General features: G+C 50.0%; 1 protein-coding gene across 6 annotated transcripts in view; it reads left to right on the plus strand.

The window, feature by feature from the left end:
• Window positions 1-988: 988 nt before the first annotated feature.
• The window catches only part of KANK3 (KN motif and ankyrin repeat domains 3), a 28,818-nt gene continuing 4,651 nt past the window's right edge, over window positions 989-25,155 (plus strand). For 2 of the 6 annotated variants that reach the window (XM_060275393.1, XM_060275388.1), the window contains exons 1-7: window positions 989-1,106; window positions 12,381-12,464; window positions 14,567-16,384; window positions 17,389-17,488; window positions 19,968-20,237; window positions 22,476-22,566; window positions 23,823-24,042. In XM_060275393.1, the coding sequence (XP_060131376.1) occupies window positions 12,428-12,464; window positions 14,567-16,384; window positions 17,389-17,488; window positions 19,968-20,237; window positions 22,476-22,566; window positions 23,823-24,042 (2,536 nt within the window). In that variant the 5' untranslated portion in view covers window positions 989-1,106; window positions 12,381-12,427. The other 4 variants (XM_060275392.1, XM_060275391.1, XM_060275390.1 and 1 more) reach the window with 4 other exon arrangements.

Genomic DNA, 25,155 nt, shown 5'->3' on the forward strand with positions numbered 1-25,155 from the left:
TTGCGGATTCACTTCCACCTGGAGTTGGATTGGGTAGCTCCCGCTGATTCTGAATCCTATTGTTCTAGGATTCAGCTCAGTACATAACAGTTCCCCAGACAAAGGCCTGGGGGCCAGATGCGGCCCAATCACCTTCTAAATCCGGCCAGCGGACAGTCCGGGAATCAGCATGTTTTTACACGAGTAGATTGTATCCTTTTATTTAAAATGCATCTCTGGGTTATTTGTGGGGCCTGCCTGGTGTTTTTACATGACTAGAATGTGTCCTTTTATTTAAAATGCATCTCTGGGTTATTTGTGGGGCATAGGAATTTGTTCATTTTTTTTTCCAAAATATAGTCCGCCCCCCCACAAGGTCTTAAGCGCCCCTGGTGCCGTGGAGCGACGGATCCCTCCGGCGCCCCCCCCCCCCGCCCCGTTTCCCAGCGCGGTGGGTGGGCGGGCAGGCAGGCACAGCGTGTCAAACCGGCAGACCAGCCAGCGGGCAGGCGCAGCTCGCGGCGCCCTTCTGGCGGGCCGGCGCCGTGGTGCCCTGCACCACCGGGGGTCTACCTAGAGCCAGCCCTGCCCCTGCCTCAGACTCATGTTTGTAGCTTCGAGAACACATCTCGTCCTCTATCGTCTTCTGTCCTCCCCTTCTCCTTGTGCCCTCCATCTTTCCCAACATTAGGGTCTTTTCCAGGGAGTCCTCTCTTCTCATGAGGTGGCCAAAGTCTTGGAGCCTCAGCTCTGTCCTTCCAGTGAGCACTCAGGGCTGATTTCCTTCAGAATGGATAGGTTTGATCTTCTTGCAGTCCATGGGACTCTCAAGAGTAAGAGTTTGTTTTGGCAATGTGTCCATTTAAAAAAAAAAAGTCGGTGTGGCGAGAGCCAATTTTTATTCTGAAGTGTGGCCCAGAGGGAGGGGGAAAAGAGAGCCAGTGCCTTAGGCTGAAACCCTCCACCTTTCTCCAAAAAGTCCCCTTCGGGCCAGGCAGTCTCCGCCCTCCATTGTTAATTGGCCAGATGTTCTCGCAGCCCAGCCGCTGCCTTCTGCGCGTCTTTCGTCCCGGGTGGCTCCCAGAGCAGCTGCGCGACGCTGCGATGCGCTGAGCCCGAGGCAGCAGGTAAGGCGGAATGCGGAAGGGGAAAAGGCGCACGTGCGCAACTCCGGTGTGGATGGGTCTTCTGGGTGTATCTGGTCCTGGGATCCTGGCGCCGGGTCAGCCAGTGTTGTTCTACTCGGAAGCCCACCCCCACTGTCTCCAGTGGGGCTTGCTCCCGCCGGACAAAGCGTGGTTTTCCAGCCTTAAAGCTGTTGCGCTCTGTGTGTTGACTTGGGAGCAAAGCCGTTGAGTTTGCCCTGCGCAAAGCTGGTTCAACGACAGACACGGCTTCCTTCCCGACCTGTCAGTTCCAGCGGGTCTCCTCTGAGCAAGGCTGAGCTCGGTGGAACTTGAAACTTTTCTGAGCGCGTTGAACGTCGAGGGTTTTGATTCTGGGTAATTCTATATAGAACCGAGCCGGGCTGTGTAGTAGACAAAATTCTGTGCGCACTTACTTTGGGAGTAAGCTCATCTGTAGCGTTGGAAGGGGCCCAAGGGATTCCTTGCAATGCAGGAATCTCACACCCTGAGACTTGGTTCTGAGCGTCTATGATTGGACTGCCTTCTTAAATCCCCTGTAGGACTCTGATGTGGGACTTTGATGCTACCACCAATAATCACCCTGGTATTTTTGCCAGTGGCGTTTTAGAAGCAGCACTTAAACCACCTTTTCACTTCTGAGTTGAAGAGAGGAGGATTCTGGACTCCTCAAGTGATTCTGGGAATAGGACCAAACCAGGATAGCTGTGTTGAGTGGCTGGAGTCTTGGAAGAGCACCTGAAGGTTAGAGTTAGTCCGACATTTCAGGGGGTCGGACTAGATGGCCCTTGGGGGTCCCTTCCAACTCCACAGTTCCATGATCCAGCCAGCCGTGAACTCGGGTAAGGGAATCAAGCTGTGGGTCACACGGGAGTGTGTGAGAGAGCTTTAAATTATTCCGTTTTTCCTTCTTTCTCTCTGGCACCAGATGGTTTAATTGCCTTGGCAGCTTTCCACTCTGGTTCCTGACCGCTCACTAGAAGAGGAAGCAGGTTTCCTGTCCCCTTGGACTCAGCCCCGGTCCCAAAGGCTGATAAATCAAGAGTTTTACCACGCAGGGGAAAGTGTTTGCAGGGAGGCAGGAGAACTTGTCCAAAGAGAAAAGCTGAAATGTGATCTCAGGGGTGGGGTGTCAATTTCTCACATTCTCTCTTTTTAAAAGAAATTTATTTATTTGGTTTTTCAAATTAAATTTTTACAGAGATATACCCAACATAAATAATAAAAAAACAAGATTCCAAGGAATCTCCATCCTTCCCGCTTTATGGGTCCTATTGTTAATCATTTCCTTTTCCTGCATCTTTTATGATGCTGCAAATCTTTTGCATCTCCACTGTGTCGAGAATGAGAATTCACTCTTAAACGACAAGTGCTATTCCAATCCTACTAACGATTTTAACTGTTTACAATGGTCTCTAAGGTAAGTTATAAATTTTCCCCATTCCTTATTAAAATTTTGGTCTTCCTGATTTCTGATTCTTCCAGTCGTTTTAGCCATTTCAGCATAGTCCATCAATTTCATCTGTCATTCTTCTCTGGTCAAGACTTTATCTTCTTTCCACCTCTGGGCCAATAACATCTGCACAGCCGTGGTCACATAGATAAATAGTCTTTTCTGCTCCCTTGAGATTTCGGCACCTAGAATTCCTAAAAGGAAGGCTTCAGGCTTTTTAACAAAGGTTGTTTTAAACATTTTTTTTCAACTTATTATATATCATTTCCCAAAATCCTTTTACTACCTTACAATTCTACCACATATGAGAAAAGGTGCCTTCTTTTTCCTTACATTTATAGCATACATTTGAGCATGTTTTATACATTTTTGCTAATTTCCAATAATAATAATAATAATAATAACTCTGCCACTCTGGGCAGCTTACAACAGATAAATGAAATAAAATAATTTATTAAACATTGAAAGCCTCCCTAAACAGGGCTGCCTTCAGATGTCTTCTAAAAATCTGGTAGCTGTTTTTTCCTTTGACATCTGATGGGAGGGCGTTCCACAGGGCGGGCGCCACCACCGAGAAGGCCCTCTGCCTGGTTCCCTGCAACTTGACTTCTCGCAGCGAGGGAACCGCCAGAAGGCCCTCGGTACTGGACCTCAGTGTCCGGGCAGAACGAGGAGTTAAATACCACCAGTACATCATTTTCATGACATTTTCTTTCAACGTATAACTTTCCCACATTCTTTGTGATGCTTCCCACGCTAGAACGCATTGGTGTCAGACCTTCCGATGACAATTGTGCAGAGATGAAGCAGTTTAACATTTAGGAATGACTGTAATTGTGGGATGGTAGCGTTGGAAGGGACCCCAAGTGTCATCTAGTCCAACAATGCAGGAATCACAGCTACAAAAAATCCCCGACAGACAGCTGTCCAACATCTGTTTAGAATCATCCAGCAAAGGAGAGCTCACTACCTTCCAAGGGAGCCTGTTCCATTTTCAAAGAGCTCCTCCTCTCAGCAGGAAGATTTTACTAACATTTTATCATTCCTGAATAGCTGTGTGATGCAGCAGCAAAAAAGGCTAAGGCTATTCTAGGTAATGAGTGCACAGATCAAGGTGTGGTCAGACCACACCGAGAGTCCTGTGTCCAGTTCTGGGTGCCACAATTTAAGAAGGATATTGACAAGTTGGAAGTTGTGCAAAGGAGGGTGACCAAGATGATCTGGGCTCTGGAAACCAAGCCTTATGAGGAATGGTTGAAGGAGCTGGGTATGTTTAGCCTGGGAAAGAGGAGACTGCAAGGAGAGGGGGGGGGTTGGGGTCTGAGCCCTACCTTGGATAAAATGCATTGCAGGGGGTTGGACTAGAAGACCCTTAGGGTCCCTTTCAACTCTACAATTCTATGAAAAGCTGAGGTGATGGACATCTCTGGAATGAGTTTCCTTTGCAGCTTCTAATGAGCACAATGCTTTGCAAAAGCTTCCAATTTGTTGTAAGATAACACTTAACAATTTTAGTATAAATAAATAAATGATCTGCTACATTTATCTTATTTAAAGCTCTTTACCAAAAACAATACCCCATTAAAATTATCAATAAAAGACAGTTAAAAACAAGTGTCTTTAAAACATTCAAAACTAATTAAAACCAACAATAAGCTAGAAGTTTGTAACTTCTGTGCGTCAGGGTAACGGTAAAGGTAAAGGTACCCCTGACCGTTAGGTCCAGTCGCAGACGACTCTGGGGTTGCGTGCTCATCTCTATCTATAGGAGGCCGAGGGAGCCGGCGTTTGTCTGCAGACAGTTTTTCCGGGTCTTGTGGCCAGCAAGAACACGGAAACACCGTTTACCTTCCCGCCGGAGCGGTACCTATTTATTGTTGATGTACTTTCGAACTGCTAGGTTGGCAGGAGCTGGGACCGAACAACGGGAGCTCACCCCATCACGGGGATTCGAACGGCCGACCTTCTGATCGGCAAGCCCTAGGCTCAGTGGGTTTAGACCACAGCACCACCCAAGTCCCTGTGATCAGGGTAGATTTGCCTAAACAAACAAAAATGTTTTAAGCAGACCCCGGAAAGTGTCCAACAACGGCTTGTGTACTCTAATGTCAGAGAACTGTAGAATTGCAGAGTTGGAAGGGACCTCTGAGAGTCATCTAGTCCAACCCCCTGCAATGCAGGAATCTCAAATGAGGAATCCATGGCCCATCTCAATCGGCAGGGAGTTCCGAAGTGTAGCTGCTGCCACGCTAAAACTCACAATTTCAATCCTCCCTGCCCCTGGCCATTGGCCATGCTGGCTGGGGCTGTTGGAAGTTGTAGTTCAGCCAGAAACTGGAGGGTCTAAGGCTCTCCCCCCTTACACCTGTGCTACACCCTTAAAGATGGGAAGATGTGGACCTGCAAAATGGGGGGAAAGCAAATATATGTGGCAGCTTTCTGCTCACATCCGTGCTTTTCAGTAAGGGTGTGCTGCTACCGATTATGAACATGGCCCAGCCGGTGGTTAGTCTGCTGTCTGTTTGCTCTCCAGGAAGCCTGTGATGTCGCCCGGCCGCTGTTCTTGGCAGTCATGCCGAGCAAGACAATGGTTTTCTTCCCACAACGGATGGAGGCCCTCTGTAATTTCCCTTCTCTTGCGGAAGCTAGGATTCTTCCCACCCCTGTCCCACTTCCTTTCATGGGATTTATTTTCCATCTCCCCCACTCCTCCCTCCCTCTTCTGGGGAGCCCATCCTGCCTGGAGGGTTTCACGGGAGCCGTGCTCCTTATTTTCCCCCCGTTTGTTTTTATTCCTGACATATTAGACCCCACCACTTTTCTCCAGGGAGCCCAAGGCATGGTTCTTCCACCTCCTTGTTTAATCCCCACAGAAAACCCTGCGAGGTAGGTTTAGGCAGAGAGGCAGTGACTGGCCCCTAATACACCTTCTGTATTTTAGAATTTCTGTTTTGTTGGAAGCCGCCCAGAGTGGCTGGGGGAACCCGGCCAGATGGGCGGGGTATAAATAATAAATTATTATTAATTATTACACCTGGTCTGTCCCAGTAACAACAACAACAACAACAACAACAACAACAGCAACAACATCTTTATTTATACCATCTGGCTGCGTTTCCCCAGCCACTCCGGGCAGCTCCCCACAAAATATTAAAAACACGATAAAACATCAAGCATTAAAAACTTCCCTAAACAGGGCTGCTTTCAGATGTCTTCTAAAAGTCAGATAGTTATTTATCTCCTTGACATCTGATGGGAGGCTGCTCCACAGAGCGGGCACCACCCATAGCTGCCAAGTTTTCCCTTTTCTCGCGAGGAAGCCTATTCAGCATAAGGGAAAATCCCTTAAAAAAAGGGATAACTTGGCAGCTATGGCACCACCACTGAGAAGGTCCTCCGCCTGGTCCCCCTATAACCTCTCTTCTCACAGTGAGGGAACCACCAGAAGGCCCTTGGAGCTGGACCTCAGTGGAGTGGAGACGCTCCTTCAGGTCTACAGGGCCATTTAGCGCTTTAAAGGTCAGCACCAATACTTTGAATTGTGCTTGGAATTGTGTCACTCTAACCACTATGCCACTTTGGTTCGGAGAAGCAATGCAGTTTCAAAACTGGTGCAAGAGATGAGCTGGTCCCTGGAGATATAAGCTTCCATAGGAAACGGCCTACTCGTGGCGGAAACATGAACTGGGTTGCAAAAGGGTGATGGGTGAATATATCTGTCTGCTTAAGATCCTGAAGTTGGAGCCCCATGATCTCCTGGGGTGGCCACCCAATCTGGCAATCTTCATCCCCCCCCCACACATGCACACTGCCAGAATGTGGCCCCTGCCTGGAGCAGCGGCAATGTGGCCCTCAGGCTAAAAAAATGGTAACAACCACTGCTCTAATGAATCCAGATGTGGTTCTGTGTTGACCGCAATCTGCACTGTTTCTTTTCTGCTGCAGTTGCTATTTGCCATGGCCGAAACTAACATTTCGATGGAAGGGAACCATCAGAAGCCATGCGGGAAAATATATAATTATTTGCTTAATATTTGAGGACCTAGTGAAGAAAGGATAAGGGATAGACTCACATGATTGCAGAGTTGGGAGGCACCCCATCTAGTTCAGCCCCCTTGCAATGCAGGAAACACAGCTAAAGAATCCCTGACAGGTGGCCAGCCGTTTGTTTTCGTGATTTCCATTACTGACCTGGGATTAATTGAGCCAGCAGCAAATCACACTGTGCAAGTTGGAGTTAATGCTTTATTAGCAAAAAAAAAAAAAAAAAGGATCTGCACAGGAGGGCCAGACCTAAATGAGCAGAGCAACTCATCTCCGGCAGGTCTTGCCGCCATGAAGCAGTTGCTGAGGCCATGCCTCCCCACAGCTGCCTAAGTCTCCTCCTCTCCAATGTTTTCCCCAAGCAATCTGAGACTGCGCCTGTGTGAAGCCAACCTCTCTTGCACCCTTTTAATCCCTCTCCTGGTTCTGGGAGACAATGGTGGGCACCTGTGACTCTTCACCAGCCTGACTCATCTCAGCCTCTTTGCCGCCCTCCTCTCCTGCTTATGCCTCTGGACTGCTCTCTGCCACAGACTCCCCCTGCTCACTAAACCCTGTTACCCCTTCAGCTGCCAACATCTCCTCTTCCCAGTCTGCTCCCTCTGCCCACTCATTGTCCCACCACCAACCCCCAGGCTCTGAATCTTCTTCCCTTGGCACCCCGGCTGGCAGGCACGGTGCTAGGGCTTTTTGCGCCCTAAGCAAAACACTTTCTGGTTCCTCCCACGGGCGCATGCGTCATGACGCATGCGTGCCGCTGATGCCCCTGCGTCCCCTCCATTGGCGGGAGGAGCGTGGGCCAAGGGGGGAGCTCAGTGCCCTCCCGCCTGTGGAGGGGACGCTTTGAGCTCCGCGGCGGCGGCGGCGGAAGCTAGCGAGTGGCAGCGGCGGCAGCAGCACCCATAGTTGAAGGCTTCAGCTGCGGGCGCTGCCGCCGCTTGCTCGCTACAGCTGCTGGAGAGCTCACAGCGTCCCCTCCGTGGGCGGGAGGGCGCTGAGCTCTCCTTTTGGCTCACAGTCCTCCCGCCTATGGAGGGGACGCTGGGGGGCTCCTCGGTGAGCGAGCGGGCGGCGGCGGTGGCAGCGCCCATAGCTGAAGGCTTCAGCTGCGGCCGCTTGCCACCACTACCGCCGCTGCTCGCTCACTCGCTGCGGCCGCCGCCGCCGCTGGGGAGCTCTCGGCGTCCCCTCCATAGGCGGGAGGAGCGCGAGCGTGCGCCTTAGAAGGGCAGTGGGGGTTTTGCGGGGCAGGCTCAGCAGCACCCCCTCCATTTTCGCGCCCTAGGCAATGGCCTAGTCCACCTAAATGTACGCACCGGGCCTGCCGGCTGGTGCCTCCCACCACTCCTCTGCGTCCGACCAATCTTCAAACCAAGATAGTTTCCATTCCAGACAGAACTCTGAAAGTCTGCAGCCCCTGTCCCCAACCAATGGACACAATATGCCCCGGAGCTTCAACTCAAAGGGCTGCTTCCCCCCCCACTCACCTCCTAGGCCAGGCACCCCCAAACTCGGTCCCCTCCAGATGTTTTGGGACTACAATTCCCATCATCCCTGACCACTGGTCCTGTTAGCTAGGGATGATGGGAGTTGTAGTCCCAAAACAGCTGGAGGGCCGAGTTTGGGGATGCCTGCCCTGGTCCTATCTGCCATTGTAGGTGATGGGTCAGGTATGGGTCAGGTACCAGTATCAGTTTGACTTGGGGAACTCCCAATTCTTTTGCTGGAGCAAAGCGTGCTCCCCCACCGATCAATTCAGCTGATTCCGACTAAAGGTGGAAACAGCCCATTATATCGTTATGGGTCACTTCCAAACCTGTGATTTGTATCCCGTGATGCTCAGTGAAATCTTCTGCTTTGTGTGGGGCTCTCTGGGCGACATGGGATGTGGACCCGGCTTGTGTTTTCATTGGCCCAGGAGTTATCTAGAAAGTAACCTGCTTTTGACCTGATAAGGTGGGACTAGCTCTCGGCTGGCTTCTCACTACCCGTTTCTTTTGGCTCACAGCACCGGGGACAATTATTTTCCTACCCACACCGCTTTTTGGTTTTTTTTGGGGGGGGGGGAGGTCCTGCTGCATCTGGCCTCAATGCTTGCAGCTCCGTCAGACAATGAGATCACTTCCTGGCCCAGATCCAGTCCCAGAATCCTGCTCCCTGCAACTTCCTGTCATTCCCAGAGAGCTCTGCTACTTTGAGTGTTTCCCAGGGTCTCCGTGTTTCTAAAACCATTTTGAATTCTGCACTGACAACCCGACTCAACGTTGTTGTTGTTTTACAACGGGGAGAATTCCAAATCCGGTACAATGCCAAGTGAGACGTCTTGCCCAATTTGCTGGCATGTTGGAGGCTAATGATGCCGAAAATTGGGGGGGCAGGAGTTTAGAATTGTTGGAAGGGGTTCCATCCAGTCCAACCCCCTGCAATGCTGGAATCTCAGCGAAAGCATCCCTGACAGATGACCACCCAACCTCTGCTTAAAAGCCCCCAAGCAAGGAGAGCCCACCACCTTCCGAGGGAGGCCGTTCCACTGGTGAACAGCTCTTACCATCAGAAAGCTCTTGCTAATGTTGAGTTGGAAACTCCTGTCTTGTAACTTGGACCCACCTGTTAAGGTCCTGCCCTCTGGAACACCAGAAAACAGTCTTGTTCCACCATGGAGGCAGGGCATAGTTGTGGCTGGTGGCCCTCGACAGCCCCCATGAATTTGTCTAATCCTCTTTTAAAGCCATCTAGGCTGGTGGCTGTCACTGGCTCCCGTTCCACCTGCATAGGAATTTAATTGACAGGTTAATTAATTAAAGCATCTGGCCCTCAAAATGCCTCCGAACCCATAGAATCATAGAGTTGGAAGAGACCACAAGGGCCATCCAGTCCAACCCCCTGCCAAGCAGGAAACACCATCAAAGCATTCTTGACATATGCCTGTCAAGCCTCTGCTTAAAGACCTGCAAAGAAGGAGGTCCTTGGTAGTAAATTCCACTGCCGAACAGCTCTTACTGTCAGGAAGTTCTTCCTAATGTTTAGGTGGAATCTTCTTTCTTGTAGTTTGAATCCATTGCTCCGTGTCCGCTTCTCTGGAGCAGCAGAAAACAACCTTTCACCCTCTTCTATATGACATCCTTTCATATATTTGAACATGGCTATCATATCACCCCTTAACCTTCTCTTCTCCAGGCTAAACATACCCAGCTCCCTAAGCCGTTCCTCATAAGGCATCATTTCCAGGCCTTTGACCATTTTGGTTGCCCTCTTCTGGACATGTTCCAGCTTGTCAGTATCCTTCTTGAACTGTGGTGCCCAGAACTGGACACAGTACTCCAGGTGAGGTCTGACCAGAGGCTAGGGGTACCGGAAAACAGATAATACTCAATTTCCCTGTAAATAAGGTCAGCGGGAAGGCACGATGTCTCAACAGGGCACAAGGTATACAGATAAAAATGGGTGCGTCAAAATACCTGCCAGTGGCTTTCGTCACATAAACGGGGAGGGGGCCGTGTGACTTTTCCTCTCTGGACAGTGCCATTCCTGTTTGCCTTGCAATGGAACTTGCACACCCTCCGACATTTCTCCGGTGAAAATAGGGACATCCTTTTCCACATCAGAAAGCTTCTCCCATGCACAGAGGCCATCAACACATCAACATCGGTCACCTTGAGCAAATTGCAACCTTTCCGCCATGGGCAACACCTTCCACAGATAAATGGAATGGAATTAAATAAAACACTAACAGGCAGCAAGCTGCCATGTCATGGAAAAAAAGGTGGGACGTTAATATTAATATTATGGAAACTCTGAGAATGATCAGGGACATACCAGAGAGTAAATCCTATTGAACTCAGTAGGACTTAGTTCTGAGTAAAAATGCGTAGGATTGCGGTGTGAGGCTGCCCAGGCTTGGCCCAATCACCTGGGAGTCAGCTCCATTGAATACAGTGGGACTTATTTCTGAGTAGACAATGCCAAGCTCCATTTGCAATAAAGGAATCAGCATTCCATGCATTTCCTAAGAAACAGAAACATTGCAATGAAATAATTTAAGGTGGATGGGTGATTTTTTTCCCCTTCAAAATTATAGGAATGGCTTCATATGCCAGCTTCATCGTCCCCTTCATTTGGTGCAGGGATTTTATTTTCAGGATAAACAGGGCTCCGTTTTTGCCCCTACACAGACAAGCGCCACTTTTAATTGTTCTCCGAGACGTGGAGGAAAATGTACATTCAGGGATCAAATCGGAATCTGGGATGGCTCTTGTAATTTCCGGACTGTCCCTGGAAAATCGGGACACTTGGAGAATATCAATTTAGGCAGAATGGTCTCTGCCCCAAGGAAGTTCCCCAGCTGAGAGATGGTTCTCTGTCCTGTCCTGTCCCTCTTATTATTTTCCTTTCGCTGTTTCCCCTGGTCTGGGGATTTTTGAAAAGGCCTCATTCCTGGCATTTCGAGGGGAAGAGGCAGGGAGTGCTGTTTTCTAAGGGCCCTTCATCTCCGCAAGGGGAGCTAATTTTAGAACGTGTGATTGATTGATGCTGCCCAGCCGAGAAGCAGCAGCCTCTGAAAGCGCTCCAAAGTGGCAGGAAATGGTCCCAGAGACTGTTTTGGAGCATGCCATCCCCGGTTTGTGCTGGTGTCCCAAACACGTCCGCTGTCCTGACTCATGCAAGCATGCAAGGCGTACTTTAAACACACACACACACACGTATTAATTCACGTCTGTGTTCTCTGCACTAAACTAAAAACACTCCACCCTTTGGCCACATTAAAATAGCTGCTGGACTCTTGATTTGCGTCTCCGACGCTTGTGGAAGAAAGCAACAACAAGCCGAACATCTGCAGCCATTTGGGATGAGCAAGCAATTCAGCCAAGGCAGAAGCTGCAGAGCTGGACTTGTGGGTGTTACGGTGGGGTGGGGTGGGGTTTGCTGTTGAGGAAACTCGCATGGTCCTTGGGGCAGGAATGAAGCTGTGCTCCGAAAGGCAGGCGTCTAGGACACGAGCCAATGCAGAGATGCTGCTGCTGCCAGAGGAGGGAAAGAAGAATGTGTGCTGATCCCAGGCAGGCAAGTCCTAACAAGGAGGGATTTTTCAATTTATCAGCCTGGAGGCCTGGAAGACGCATGCTTCTAAATCCCAGGTGGCTCGCGCTTGTCGCTTCTCTCCCGGGGTGGAGGTAGTCTGCACGTGCTCAGAGGCTTGTTGTCGCTTGGGGATAGCTGCAATGGGGAGAGCCCTCCCCCTGTGACTTTGCTGATTTGTTGAGAGCAAAACAAGGGGTTTGGGTGGTGGAGATGGGTTTATAAATTAGGTGGTGCACCTTCTGTGATTCTGCACAATGTGTGTGTGTGTGTTGGGTGGGTCGTGGGGGGGCATGAGAATGTTTTATTGGGCTCTGGATTCAGTTTCTTGACAATTTCAGCTGTCACTTAAAAAAAATTAAGTTCCTAGTCCCCCTTGTTGCAGAGATATGGCTTGGGATCTCAGAAGCCGACGGGGGCTGCCAAGGGCTCATGACCTGTTTTAAGACATATTGTGGTGGGGCAAGCCTCAGAATGTTTATTCAGAAGTAAACCCCACCAATTCAATGGGGCTTACTTGCAGGTAAGGGTGCACGACATTGCCAGCCATGCAGGGGAGCCCAATGCTTGCGTACTCCAGTAACTCCCACAGTGTTTAGTAGCGCATCTTGCAGCGGCTGCTGCACAGAAAAATAATATATGAATCTTAACTCTCAAGTGTTACTCCTCCCCATCTCTTCTAGGTTCGCATTGCCTTGTCAGAAACTTCGGGAGGGTCCAGCAGAAGAAAATGGCCCAGCCCGCACACCTGAATCAAAATCTCCCAGGTAATGAGAAATTTGCAGTTTATTTCACCCTGCTTGCGGTAAGGACCTTGGGTCGCATGCCATGCTAGGCGTTCCCAGAGCAGATCCTCTGAAAGAAATGGTTCTAAGTTCATCCTGGCCTTTAACTACAATGGGTCTACTCTTGAGCAGAATTTAGTGGGATGTATCCCATAGGGTAGGCGGGACCCAGGTGGCGCTGTGGGTTAAACCACTGAGCCTAGGGCTTGCTGATCAGAAGGTCGGCGGTTCGAATCCCTGTGACGGGGTGAGCTCCTGTTGCTCGGTCCCAGCTCCTGCCAACCTAGCAGTTCAAAAGCACGTCAAAATGCAAGTAGATAAATAGGTACCACTACAGCGGGAAGGTAAATGGCGTTTCCATGTGCTGCTCTGGTTCGCCAGAAGGAGCCACATGACCTGGAAGCTGTACGCCGGCTCCCTCGGCCAATAACGCGAGATGAGCGCCGCAACCCCAGAGTCGGTCACGACTGGACCTAATGGTCAGGGGTCCTTTTACCTTTTTATCCCATAGGGTGCTAGCTGCCTTCTGCCAAATCATACCATTAATCCATCTAGCTCAGTATATCGTCTAGATTCTAGAGTGACGGCATCTCTGTGGGGGCTTGGAACAGACCTTTCTCTATCCCTGCCTGGGTTTCCTGATGATGGACCCTGGGGTCTTTTGCACGTAAAGCATGATTAGAATCTCAGTCTCATAAAATCACGGAGTTGGAAGGGACCCTGAGGATCATCTAGCCCAACCCAATGAAACGCAGGAATATGCAGCTGCATCGATCGAACCTGCAACCTTGGCATTGCCAGCACCACATTCTCACTTTGGAAAGGACGATTCTGTGATTCCAGGATCCTATACTGTATATCTGTCCCTGCAGCCAAGAGGAGGAAGCCTCTCTGGGACGCAATGGGGTGGAAGACTTTATCCCTTCTCTCTCTGTGTGTGTGTTTGTGTGTACGACTCCACCCCTGGCCAGAGGAAGGAAGCCTGTACATGAAACTACAGAAACCTACAATTTCCCCTCTATGGCAAATTGTTATAGAAAAAAACTGGGTTTGGCATTTACAGCCCAATTCTCCATCCGAGGGACTCCTAAGTGTCCCCCTAAGTCAGGGGTCGGCAAGGTTTACTTCACCTGGGCCGGTTCACTCCAGCAGAGATCCCTCCGTGGGCTGGATTGTGCATGTGCGTGAGCGCCCGCACCTGCGATTTCCGGCATCTGCGTCTGCACAGACGCAATTTCCAGTGCCGCGGAAGCGAGTCCCTGCGCCACGCTGTGCCGGTTTAGCGTAGGACGTGGGGACTCGCCGAGCGGGTGGCTCGGTTCGGGGCTGGGCTCGTGGGCCGGTTAAACGACCCTCGTGGGCCGCTTGTGGCCCATGGGCCGTAGGTTGCCGACCCTTGCCCTAAGTCCGTGATCGGTCCAGAAAAGAATGGATGGAGGCAGGAACCAGTCCAAGCAAGGCAGATCTTTATTTTTCTGTTGCAACAGTCATCTCCGCCTACCCCCCCCCACCCTTTGGTAGGGGGTGAGGTCCCAGAACGAAGACGTGCAATAATTTTTAAAGACTTTCAAAATTGCCCAGCCTCTTATCGAAAGGCCACCCAAAAGCATCACAGAAAGAGGCGGTCCGCAATAGAAATCTGAGTCTGAAGATTCAAAAACACTTATAATTGAATGAGCTTGCATATTAACTAGGAACCATTCCACATTTGACTGCCAAAATGAACTTAGCTCACGTTCAGTTCACCCGGCAATTACGGGAATTACTTTCTGGTGACGTTCAGAGTTTTAAAACCCCCCCCCCCACAAATTCTGCAAACTTCATTAACCTGATCTAGTTCCTTCCAACACGGAGCAACATACACTCAAAGTGAACGAGCAACAAATTGATTTGCAACTGGCCAAGCCCCTCCCCCCCTCCATGGCAGCCCTCTTGTGCTGGTTCCCCCAATATGTTTAGGAAATTCCAAATGGGCACACGGATGCGGAAAGGTTGGGGAACTCTTGTCCTAGGCTGCACTGAAGAGTTCATACTGCCCTGAGGCTCTTCTTTTGATACATGTTTGTTTCCATGCTTGCTTTCAGATCTTGGGGGACCTTTCTTGTACCGCGACCAGGAGGAGGAGGAGGAGGATGGAGACAAGGCGTCCTACTCGCTGGAGACCCCCTATGGCTTCCTGCTGGATCTCGACTTCCTCAAGTACGTCGACGATATCGAGAAAGGCCAAAGCTTCCGGAAGCTTCTGCCGCAGCGCAAGTCTAAGGGGGCCAAGCAGGCCCCAAACTCTTCCCGGAGCCAAACCAGCGGCTGGATCTCCACAGAGTCTCTTTCGTCGACCACCAGCGCAGATCGGAAATCAGCCTTCTCCCCACGCCACAGGCTGTGGGCTAGTTCCTCCGACATCAAGGAGCCCGTGAGCAAACAGGCCTCACTCCCCGCGTCTCCATCTCCCATCATCCATCTCCTGCCTCCTCCTCCTCCCAAATCGCTGACGAGGAACACGCGCGTGGAAGAAACCTTGCAGGAGACGAGCAAGCGGTTGGAAGAAGAACAGCTGGGTCTGCTGGCAAGGGGGCTCTCTGCCACCATCGGGGTGCCAGGTAGCCCTGCTAGGGTTGTGTCTCCTCAAGATCACTCTCTGACGGGGGAAAGCCTTCCAGGCTCCGTAAAGTTAAGCCCCTCCAATTCAGGAAGGAGCACTCCAGCCACGGCCGTCGGTCCTGCGCACCTCCAACATGTCCGTGAGCAGATGGCAACAGCCCTCAAGCAGCTGAAGGAGCTGGAGGAGCAAGTGAAGATCATCCCCGTTCTAGAAAAGGAGGTTTGCAGGTTGAAGGAGGAAAAGGAGCAGCTTCTGGCCGGGCTGTGGGAGAAGCTGGAGATGGACGGAGGCGAGACTTGTGTCTTCAACTTCCCCCCCAAGTCTCCGAATGCAGGGGCTCCCGACGTGGGCAAGGAAGGCTCTCGGGTCAGTGCTGAGGTCGAAAACGACGGCGAACCTTCGAAAGCAAGGACAAGTAAAATCACCGAGTTGAAGAGACTGACGGAGAAACTGTCCGGTTCGGAGAGAGCCAGGAAGACGAGCAGAGGAGCAGTTCACCCTTCCAAAACCGGAGAGCCCACGTGCCAATCTGTTGGCGTCGGAGAGGAGGTGGACATGAACGAGGCGGTCTTCTACTACCGGTGCCATAAGCCGAGCCGAGAGGTGGCTGTTGGCCGAGAACCTGACACCAAGGACGCAGAGGTGTGGGTCATGGAGTCCTTACTCGGGGTTTCGTCGGAGGCTGAGAAGGAAATCCAGCTGCTTCAGGAGACTGTCCAGCATCAACGAGAGGTCATCTCCATGTTGGAGGGACACCTGCAGGAGGCCAGTGATGAGCTCGAGGAGCTGAGGGTGGAAGTGTGTTCAAGGTTGCCAAAGGGTTTGACCAGCAAGGAGACGATGGCCCGGCCGCTGACAGTGGAGGCGAGCGTGGAAGCTGCTCCAGCCACGCAGTGCCAAGCCGTGGGCAGCCACATAGAAATGGCAGACAAGTCCGTCCACTGCTGCCCGCAAGTGACCAGTGTCGGAGTTGGCTGCAGCCCGCAATCTCCAGATCTTGCCCCTGTGCAATGTGGGGGTAAAGCTGCCCAGATTATTCCTGAGGCAGTAAGCAAAGCCCCGAGGGAGGACGGCAGATCTGCTCCGGCAGAGCCGGACCGAGGCACCGCTGCAGACGCGTCTGTGCCGGAAGATGCAAAACCCGGAAAGCTGCCGGGCCATGAGGAATGCAGAGTTTCTGAAGCGTCCCTGCAAACAGAGAGTTTGGCTATTGATCTGGACTTGCTCCCTCATTCCGTGACGAGGGACCAGGAGGATGTGTGTGCGCAAAGGGAGTCCGGGGAAAATTCCACAGGTGCTGGTGAGCCTCCTTCAGTTAAACATGGCTCAAAGCCCAAGTCTATTTGCAACCTGCCCGAAATCTAAATGTTCCCATTTCCACTGCTTTTGCATCCAGGCATACCTGGAGCTTGGGCTGGGTTTTATTTATTTATTTATTTCGGACCTCTGAGTAGGTGCAAAGTGTGCTTCCATCCACACTGGGAGACCGCAGCTGGAGATCTGGAGATTTTGGGGGGGGGCGCTTCCCTGTGTTTTTCAGTAAAGCATCCATTCCACACCACTCATGCACTTCAATGTGCTTCAGCGTGGTTCAGTTAATTCTAGTGCATTTCGTCCCTGCCTGCGAAGAACAGCTAGAGCAGGCATCCCCAAACTGTGGCCCTCCAAATGTTTTGGGCTGTAACTCCCATGATCCCTAGCTAGAAGGACCAGTGGTCAGGGAAGATGGGAATTGTAGTCCAGAACATCTGGAGGGCCGAAGTTTGGGGGTGCCTGAGCTAGAACATGGGTAGGCAAACTCAGGCCCGGGGTCCAGATCTGGCCCAATCGCCTTCTAAATCTGGCTCGCGGACAGTCTGGGAATCAGCATGTTTTTACATGAGTAGAATGTGTGCTTTTATTTAAAATGCATCTCTGGGTTATTTGTGGGGCATAGGAATTTGTTCATTTCCCCCCCCCAAAAAAACCAAATATAGTCCTGCCCCCCACAAGGTCTCAGGGACAGTGGACCGGCCCCATGCCGAAAAAGTTTGCTGACCCCTGAGCTAGAGGGAAGAGGGGTGTGGTTGTTGAGGGAGCCTTAAGTATAGCCTCATGTGCAGATCTTTTACCAGCAAGACTTGAGCCAAACAATAACTGCAGCTGCCCCGAGGAAGTACCCTCAAGGTTCTCCCACTGGTCCCATGGCTAGATCTCACCCTGCAGCTTAAAAACCACCATTGGGTCTGGATAGGTACTGCCCCGCCCCCCGGCCAGCTGCTCAAAACGTAAAGAACGTTCCTACTTCTGCTTCCTCCCGCCTAGGAGCCCTCAAATCCATCATGAAGAAGCGAGGCAGCCCTGCCAAGACGGAGGCAGGTAGTGGGAAGAAGAGCCTCCAGTTTGTGGGCTTTCTGAATGGCGAGTACGAGTCTTTTTTTATTCCTTTCTTTGGGGGTGAGGGGTGCGTGGGGGAGTCAGGATGGCAGAGGAGACCCAGGTGTCTTCGATGCTGAAGTTTCAACTATTTGGAGCCCGGAGAGGTGGCTGTGGGATTATAGCAGAGGTGGGGAATCTATAAGCTCTACAGATGTTATTTATTTAGTGAGTTCATAAAGTTTTAACACTGCTTTATGGTGGTGGTGGTGGCTTTAAAAAAGCCTCAAAGTGGTTCACAAAGAGACTGAGTGAATCCTCAGCCTGTTCCATAATAATAATAATAATAATAATAATAATAATAATAATAATAATAATAATTTTATTATTTATGCCCCACCCATTTGACTGGGCTTCCCCAGCCACTGTGGGCAGCTCCCAACAGAATATTTAAAACACGATAAAACATCAAACCTTAAAAACCTCCCAGCAATACCCTACAAGTCAAAACTCTAAGTCTCTGTCATAAAAAAAAAAATGCTTCAGAAAACATATCTGAATTAAAAGCCACAAACTACTACATAATGTAGACCAGGCTCGTCCAACAGGTAAATTGTGATCTACCAGTAGGATCACTGGATGTCTGTGGTAGATCACTGCTAGATCACTGGCACCCCTAAAAAAACCTCACCCAAAATTTTCCTCCTCCCTAAAAAAAAAGCTGAACTATGACCTGAAGCCCTAAACAAAAATGGGCCTCCCTCCCTCCTAAAAGAAGCTCAACAAGTTTGACCTAAACCCCCAAAAAACAGGGCTTCCCTTCCTTAAAAAAAACTCAACAGCTTTGACCTGAACCCCTCAAAAGGGGGTAGATCACTCCCAGTTTTTAACTCTGTGAGTAGATCAGAGTCTCTTGGGAGTTGGCCACCCCTGATGTAGACTGAACACTGTCATAGTGCAAAACCACAGCAAGAGACACTCAGGACCGATGTGATCCTTCTATGATGATTTCTCCTTAAGACTCAGACACCACATTGCCCTAAAATGCCCACCTTGGCATTTAGCATTTGCTTTTACCATTCAAAAACAAAAATTGAGGAAGCTTGCTTTGCAAATGTCACCTGCTTTCTTTAATCAGTGCTTTGTATTAAAGGGTGTGGGAATTTTTTTGCCTCTTTTTTGTGCCATGGGTATTTCTGAGCTTCACCATCTTTCATTCTGTGAAATGGTGTGTGTTTTTGGTGGTGCTTGTGACATATTTTCAAATGTGCCCCCAGGCCGTAGCTAGGAGGTGGTGAGGTGGGCCCCCGCCAGGGGTGCAGGCGGGGGAGGGGGCAAAATCGGCTTTAAAATATGTCCATAAATATGTCTATAAATAAAAATATAAATTACTGCCTTATAAGAAAAGGTTTTTAATAGGGGGTGCATTGAGTGGGTGGAAGGGGGGGGTGTTGAAGGAGAGGCAGAAAGAAGAACTAATTTGTCCAATAGGGAGTGCAATCTGGATGGTTCTGCCAGGGGCACAAGATCACCTGCCCCAGACCCAAAAACCTGTCCTTAGGATCTTGCAAAGTCCGTTTGTTCTTGGATTCCCATCAGCCCCCTAGTTGGCATGGTCAATGGTCAGGGACCAAAGAGGAGTGGTGGCAAGCACCAGCTGGGGAACCCCCCAGAGGAACCCCAGGAAAGGGCTGAAGGGCCAACAGGGTTTAGTGAGCAGGAAGAGTCTGTGGCAGAGAGCAGTCCGGAATCAGAGGCAGAAGAGTAGGGGGAACCAGGAGACAGAGATGAGGCAGGCTGTTGAAGAAGCCAGGGGGTCTCCCCCCCCCCCCCCGCTGCAACCAGCTCCCCTCTCCCTGGTCTCCCAGAACCCACAGAGGTATGAAGAGAGCAGAGGCAGACAAGCCGGAGAAGTCTCAAGTTGCTTGGGAAGGACCTGGGGCAGGAGGAGACTTAGCATTGGGACGCCGGGGACCTTTAATCCTTGCAACTGCCCCATTGGGGGCAAGACCTACTGGGAAGAGTTGCTGTGCTCACTGGGCCCAAGCTGTTTCATTTCTGTGAATAGATAGTTAGCTTTGCTGAACCCTTGTGAGTTATCACGTACATGACCCTGGCACCCTCCTCTGACAACCAGTTAGATAAAGTCTGTGGGGGGTGTGGGTGTGAATCTGTCAAGCGCTATGAAGCAAGAGAGCGGAATGGGGATTCCAGTGTTCAAGAGCAGTCTACCTCTGATAAGCAGCTGCAATTGCAAGGGAAGGCTGCGACCTTTGACTCCTGCCTTGCGGTCTTCCCAGGAACACCTTGCTGAAGCGAGTGGGCTGGGGGATAGATAGAAACGGACCCTCAGCCTGAACCTGCAGGGCTGCGCTTATTTTCGTTCCTAGATACCTTTTGAACAGATTTTCTGCCTTCTGAGGCAGGAAAGCCAACTGCCAAACACCAGGAGTGCCTGGCTGTGTGCTTGCCTACAAGTTGGATCCCTCGAGATCCCCGTTTTGATCCCCCACAATCTGTCCTGGCAGGTACGAGAGCACCTCGAGTGAGGAGGAGGAGGAGGAAGAAGAGGAGGAGGAGAGGTCCCCCAGGAAGGGCTCGCCACTTGGCTTCGGCAGTGACACTCCCAGCACCACCGACGACGACGACGACTTGCCTCCCCATGTGGACAGCAGCGGCAGCGATTCAGAGACTCCCATTTCGGGGGCAACCCAGGAGGAAGCAACACTGAGCCGCGATCTGGAGGAAGCCGAAGATGCAAACAGCTCGGGAGAAGCTCCCCTGGAAGTGAAGGAGAAGTAAGTCCTAGAATCCAGGACACAACAGCTCCACTTGCCTGTTTCGGGGACTCCATTAAAAGTGCTGGTTACACCCTACAAGGCTGTCAGAAATACCCTATTCCTTCAGGCGAACCTGCCCCGGGCTCTGAGATCTCCTGGGGAGGCTCTGCTCTCGGCCCCTCCACCCCCACAGGCCCTCTTGGTGGGGACATGAGAGAGGGCCTTCTCGGTGGTGGCTCCTCCCAGGCAACTTTGGAACTTCCTGCCTTGAAAAGCCAGACCGGCTCCCTCCTTGCTGTCCTTTTACCGGCAGGTGAAGCACCTTCTTCTCCAACAGGCTTTTGGGAGCTGGCTGCTTTTAAGGAAAGGGTTGGTGCCATGCTGTTTTTATTGTAATTGATCTGTATGTTTTTAATATATAGACTCAAATCAAATCAAAATTTATTAAACGGTCACAGACCAAATCAACTCATACAGCTATTCAACAAAGGATAACACAGAAATAAACAGAGGACAATTTCAATACAAATTAGGCCATAACAACACTTTAAAATTAAAGGACATAGATAAAATTAGGTATTCGCATTCGCCAGCGTATTGACATTGGAAAGCTCTTGTTTCCTGCATCTGATAGCAGAGACACAGAATTTGGCAACATTGATCATAATTTCAGGGACCTTGTCTTCTACCAAGGCTCTCAGACGTTGGGATTCTGGTTCATTTTTAAGCTTTTGTAAGGCTGGGGTGATAAAGGTCAAGCGTAGATCCTCGTAGAATCTGCAGTGCAGCAATACATGCAAATTTGTTTCCACTTCCGATGAGCCACATGTTAATAGATAGACTGAGCGAGCGAGCAAGTGTGCGAGTTTTAATTCTGTCAATGTTTTTCTATGGTTTTAGCTGTTCTTGTTTTCAGCCATAAGCTGCCTTGGAGTTCCTGTCAGGGAAAAATCCAGGGCACAAATAAATATATAATCATCATCATAACTCCTGACACACAACTGAGAAAGAGGCTGGGGGAGGCATGAGTTTTCTTAATGTAAATTGCAAACCCCTCACACCTCTGGGGTTTTTTTGGGTGCTTTTTATTAGTTTTCTTTCTTGATGAAGAAACACACACAATAAAATAACCAAAATAATAAAATGACAACAACAACCAAAAGGGAAAAATATATATACAAAAAGCATGCATACAACCATAAATCCATAAATTCTTACGTACGTCACCCTATTCCTTAATTCCAATTCCTTTTCTTCTCTAACAGACTTCTGTGCTCCTCAACACGGGTCTATTTTGTCTATTTGTTAGACTAATCCTTTCTTCATTTCTGCTGTTTTCCACATGCTATACTTGTAATCCATGTTGTGGTTTGCGAAAATTAATCAAAGCAAATCCAGCTTTTGACTTGGGGACACTGGTTGTTGTCGTTGTTTTTTAAGATAATCTCTGTAATTTCCCGTTCCTTTTGGAATTTTTGGTTAGGCCGTTTCCTAATCGCATCCGTCATTTTTGCCAATTCGAGATATTCGAATAATTTATCCTGCCGTTCCTTTTATTGTTGGTACTATTTCGCTTTTCCAATTTCTAGCTATTCATATTCTTGCTGCCTTTGTAGCATATAAGAATATTCTACTTTTTTGTCTTTCCCTCGCGCCTCTTTTAATCCCCTCTCATTCATACTACCAGGGGCGGACTTGGGTTGTGTATCTTCTCAATGATGGGTCTTCCCATTTTTGCGCCCTGTGTGGCACTGATCCTTCAACGAATGCTCTCGTCCATGCTTTCTTCTCCCTTAATCCAGGGATGCCCTATGCTCCGAAAATTCCTATAGGATTCGATCGCATAGGGGATTATAAAACATGACCGTTGCGAGAAGACTCATAGAATCATAGAATCAAATCATAGAATCGTAGAGTTGGAAGAGACCACAAGGGCCATCCAGTCCAACCCCCTGCCGAGCAGGAAACACCATCAAAGCATTCTTGACATATGCCTGTCAAGCCTCTGCTTAAAGACCTCCAAAGAAGGAGACTCCACCACACTCCTTGGTAGCAAATTCCACTGCCGAACAGCTCTTACTGTCACCCTTGGGAGGTGGCGGACTCTCCTTCCTTGGAGGTTTTCAAGCAGATGATGGATGGCCATCTGTCATGGATGCTTCAGCTGAGAATCCTGCATTGCAGGGGGTTGGGCTAGATGACCCTTGGGGGTCTCTTCCAACTCATTGAAAGCTCAAAAGCTCTTTCCTTTGACAGGTTTGAGCTGAGTCCCCGGCTGAGGGACGCTTGTCTCCTGGTGAGGAGCCACCTGACCAGAGATGGCACCGCTGCGAAGAGCAAAGAGGTGGTGAGTTGGGGCAGATTGATCACTCGGAGGAAGCATTGACACTAACTTATTATTATTATTATTATTATTATTATTATTATTATTATTATTTGCATTAAATAACACAATCACCCTCTGAAGGTGGTGTACGGAGCTTCATAAGGCTTCTATAAGCTAGTGTGGTGTGGTGGTCAGAGTGCGGGGGCTAGGAGCCGAGTTCGAATCCTCCCTCAGCCATTAAGCTCACTGGGTAACCCCTTGGGTGCCATTTGCTGCATCTTTCCACCTACCTCACAGGGTCGTTGTGAGGATAAAATGGAGAGCGGACGAGCTAGGTACCTGTCACAGTGGCCGGAGCGGGCTACTTCAGAGTAACGACTCTACACAGCTCTGCATTTTATTCTTTTATTGGTGCTGCGTATTTACAGTGCTGAAGTCATTGCTATTTACACGGAGCTTTGTGTTCAGTCGGGTTCAGAACCTCCGAATGGCTTTTGGCGCGTCTTTCTCCAACACAAAAGCTTTGGCAGACCCATCCTCTTTCCCCTCCTCTTTCTGCGCAATTCCGGAGTTGGGGGGATGGGTCTCCCCCCCTTATTCGCCCCTTCCTGTCCCACCTGGGACCCTGGCTCCTCTACCTTGCCTGAGCCTCGGACACGACTTCCTGCTTCCCCACTGGAATCGGAACTCTCTCTGCTTTCCCCTGTGCTCGGGGATGGGCTTGAACTCAGGAGGGGAGGGACTTCGAGATATCCCCTGTCCCTCACAGTACCGTATGCCACCTTTCGCCCCTTAGAGGAAAGGTGGAATGATTTGTTTATTGTCGTTTTAATCAGTTTTATACAACAACAATTAAATCCTGGGTTATATCCATTAGTGCCTGTCAGCTGACTGTAGAATGAGGACAGGATCTCTCTCTCCTCTGCATCAAAGTGCCCCCCTTCCCCAAAAATTGCACCCTTTAAAACCTGCTCCAAAGGGTTATGTGGCTGGGGAAACCCAGCCAGATGGGCAGGGTAATAATAATAATAATAATAATAATAATAATAATACTATTATTGGAAGGGAGGGCTTTTTCCACTTGTATTTTTCAAAGGATCGGGGCCACTTAAGAGCAGTGCGCACTCCCAGAAACCCACACAAGTGTCCAGCCAAGATGGGGGTCCAGATCCCTTCTCGACTGCAAGTCTTGCTGGGCCTAGTCTACCTCACAGGTTTGCAGCGAGGATTTTTTGGGGGGAAAGGGATCGAAATCGCTCCTCTGCTTTGGCTTCCAGCTTTCCAGCACCAGCCTCATCCTCCAGGAATGGTTTCGCCTGTCCAGCCAAAAGGCCTCTCTGGCTGGAGAGGTGGCCGAGCACCTGATGGCGTTTGCCGAAATCTCGCCTGCGCTGCTGTCGCACGTCATCAACCTCTCCGACGGCAATGGCAACACCGCTCTTCACTACAGCGTCTCTCATTCCAACTTTGACATTGTCCAGCTTTTGCTGGACACAGGTGAGTGGCCCTAAGGTCAGGGGTCGCCAGCATAGTCTCTGTTAGCACCTCCAGCGGCCAGGAATGGAGGAGAAATCCTGTTCTGTTTGCATTTAAAGGAGAATTTGTCTAATTGGTACCTCTATTTTGTATAGTTGTTTAGTCGTTTAGTCATGTCCGACTCTTTGTGACCCCATGGACCAGAGCATGCCAGGCACTCCTGTCTTCCACTGCCTCCTGCAGTCAGGGCAGTCTTGAGCAGGACGGGCGCCCTGGCACTGAGGCGCGGAGATTGCTCCGGTGCCCCCGCCCTCGCAGCATGTAGCGTGGCTTTCACACGGCTTTGCTGCGCAGCACCCCACCTGCCGGCCCGGAGCCCTGGCGCCCCGCACCACCGGGACTCTACCTAGAGCCGGCCCTGCCCACAGTTTGGTCAGACTCATGTTGGTGGCTTTGAGAACACTGTCCAACCATCTTGTCCTCTGTCGTCCCCTTCTCCTAGTGCCCTCAATCTTTCCCAACATCAGGGTCTTTTCCAGGGAGTCTTCTCTTCTCATGAGGTGGCCAAAGTATTGGAGCCTCAGCTTCAGGATCTGTCCTTCCAGTGGGCACTTAGGGCTGATTTCCTTCAGAATGGAGAGGTTTGATCTTCTTGCAGTCCATGGGACTCTCAAGAGTCTCCTCCAGCACCATAATTCAAAAGCATCCATTCTTCCGGGATCAGCCTTCTTGATGGTCCAGCTCTCACTTCCATACATCACTACTGGGAAAACCATAGCTTTAACTCGACTCGACTATCAAACCTTTATTAGGCATTTTACAAATAGAACCGCGAGAAAAAGAGTCACATACAAAAGTATTTAAAATGCATACAAAGAGGCAACAGTAAACTGCATATATATATATATATATATATATATATATATATATATATATATTCCTGAGATTTCTTGCTGTTAAACTGCTCCTTGAGACACTGCTGCCAAGAACTCAGCTACTCCCACAGTCACCTTTTGGTCAGTGTCAGACAGGCAGAATCCAACATTTCCAACATGCTGCAGTGTCAGAGCACCCAGAAGGGGGGGACAGCACACCTAATATGTTCTGGCACATTCAGAGAACATCTACTACAGT

The sequence above is a fragment of the Zootoca vivipara genome, chromosome 6 (genome assembly GCF_963506605.1).
Source record: "Zootoca vivipara chromosome 6, rZooViv1.1, whole genome shotgun sequence".
Classification (NCBI taxonomy): domain Eukaryota; kingdom Metazoa; phylum Chordata; class Lepidosauria; order Squamata; family Lacertidae; genus Zootoca; species Zootoca vivipara.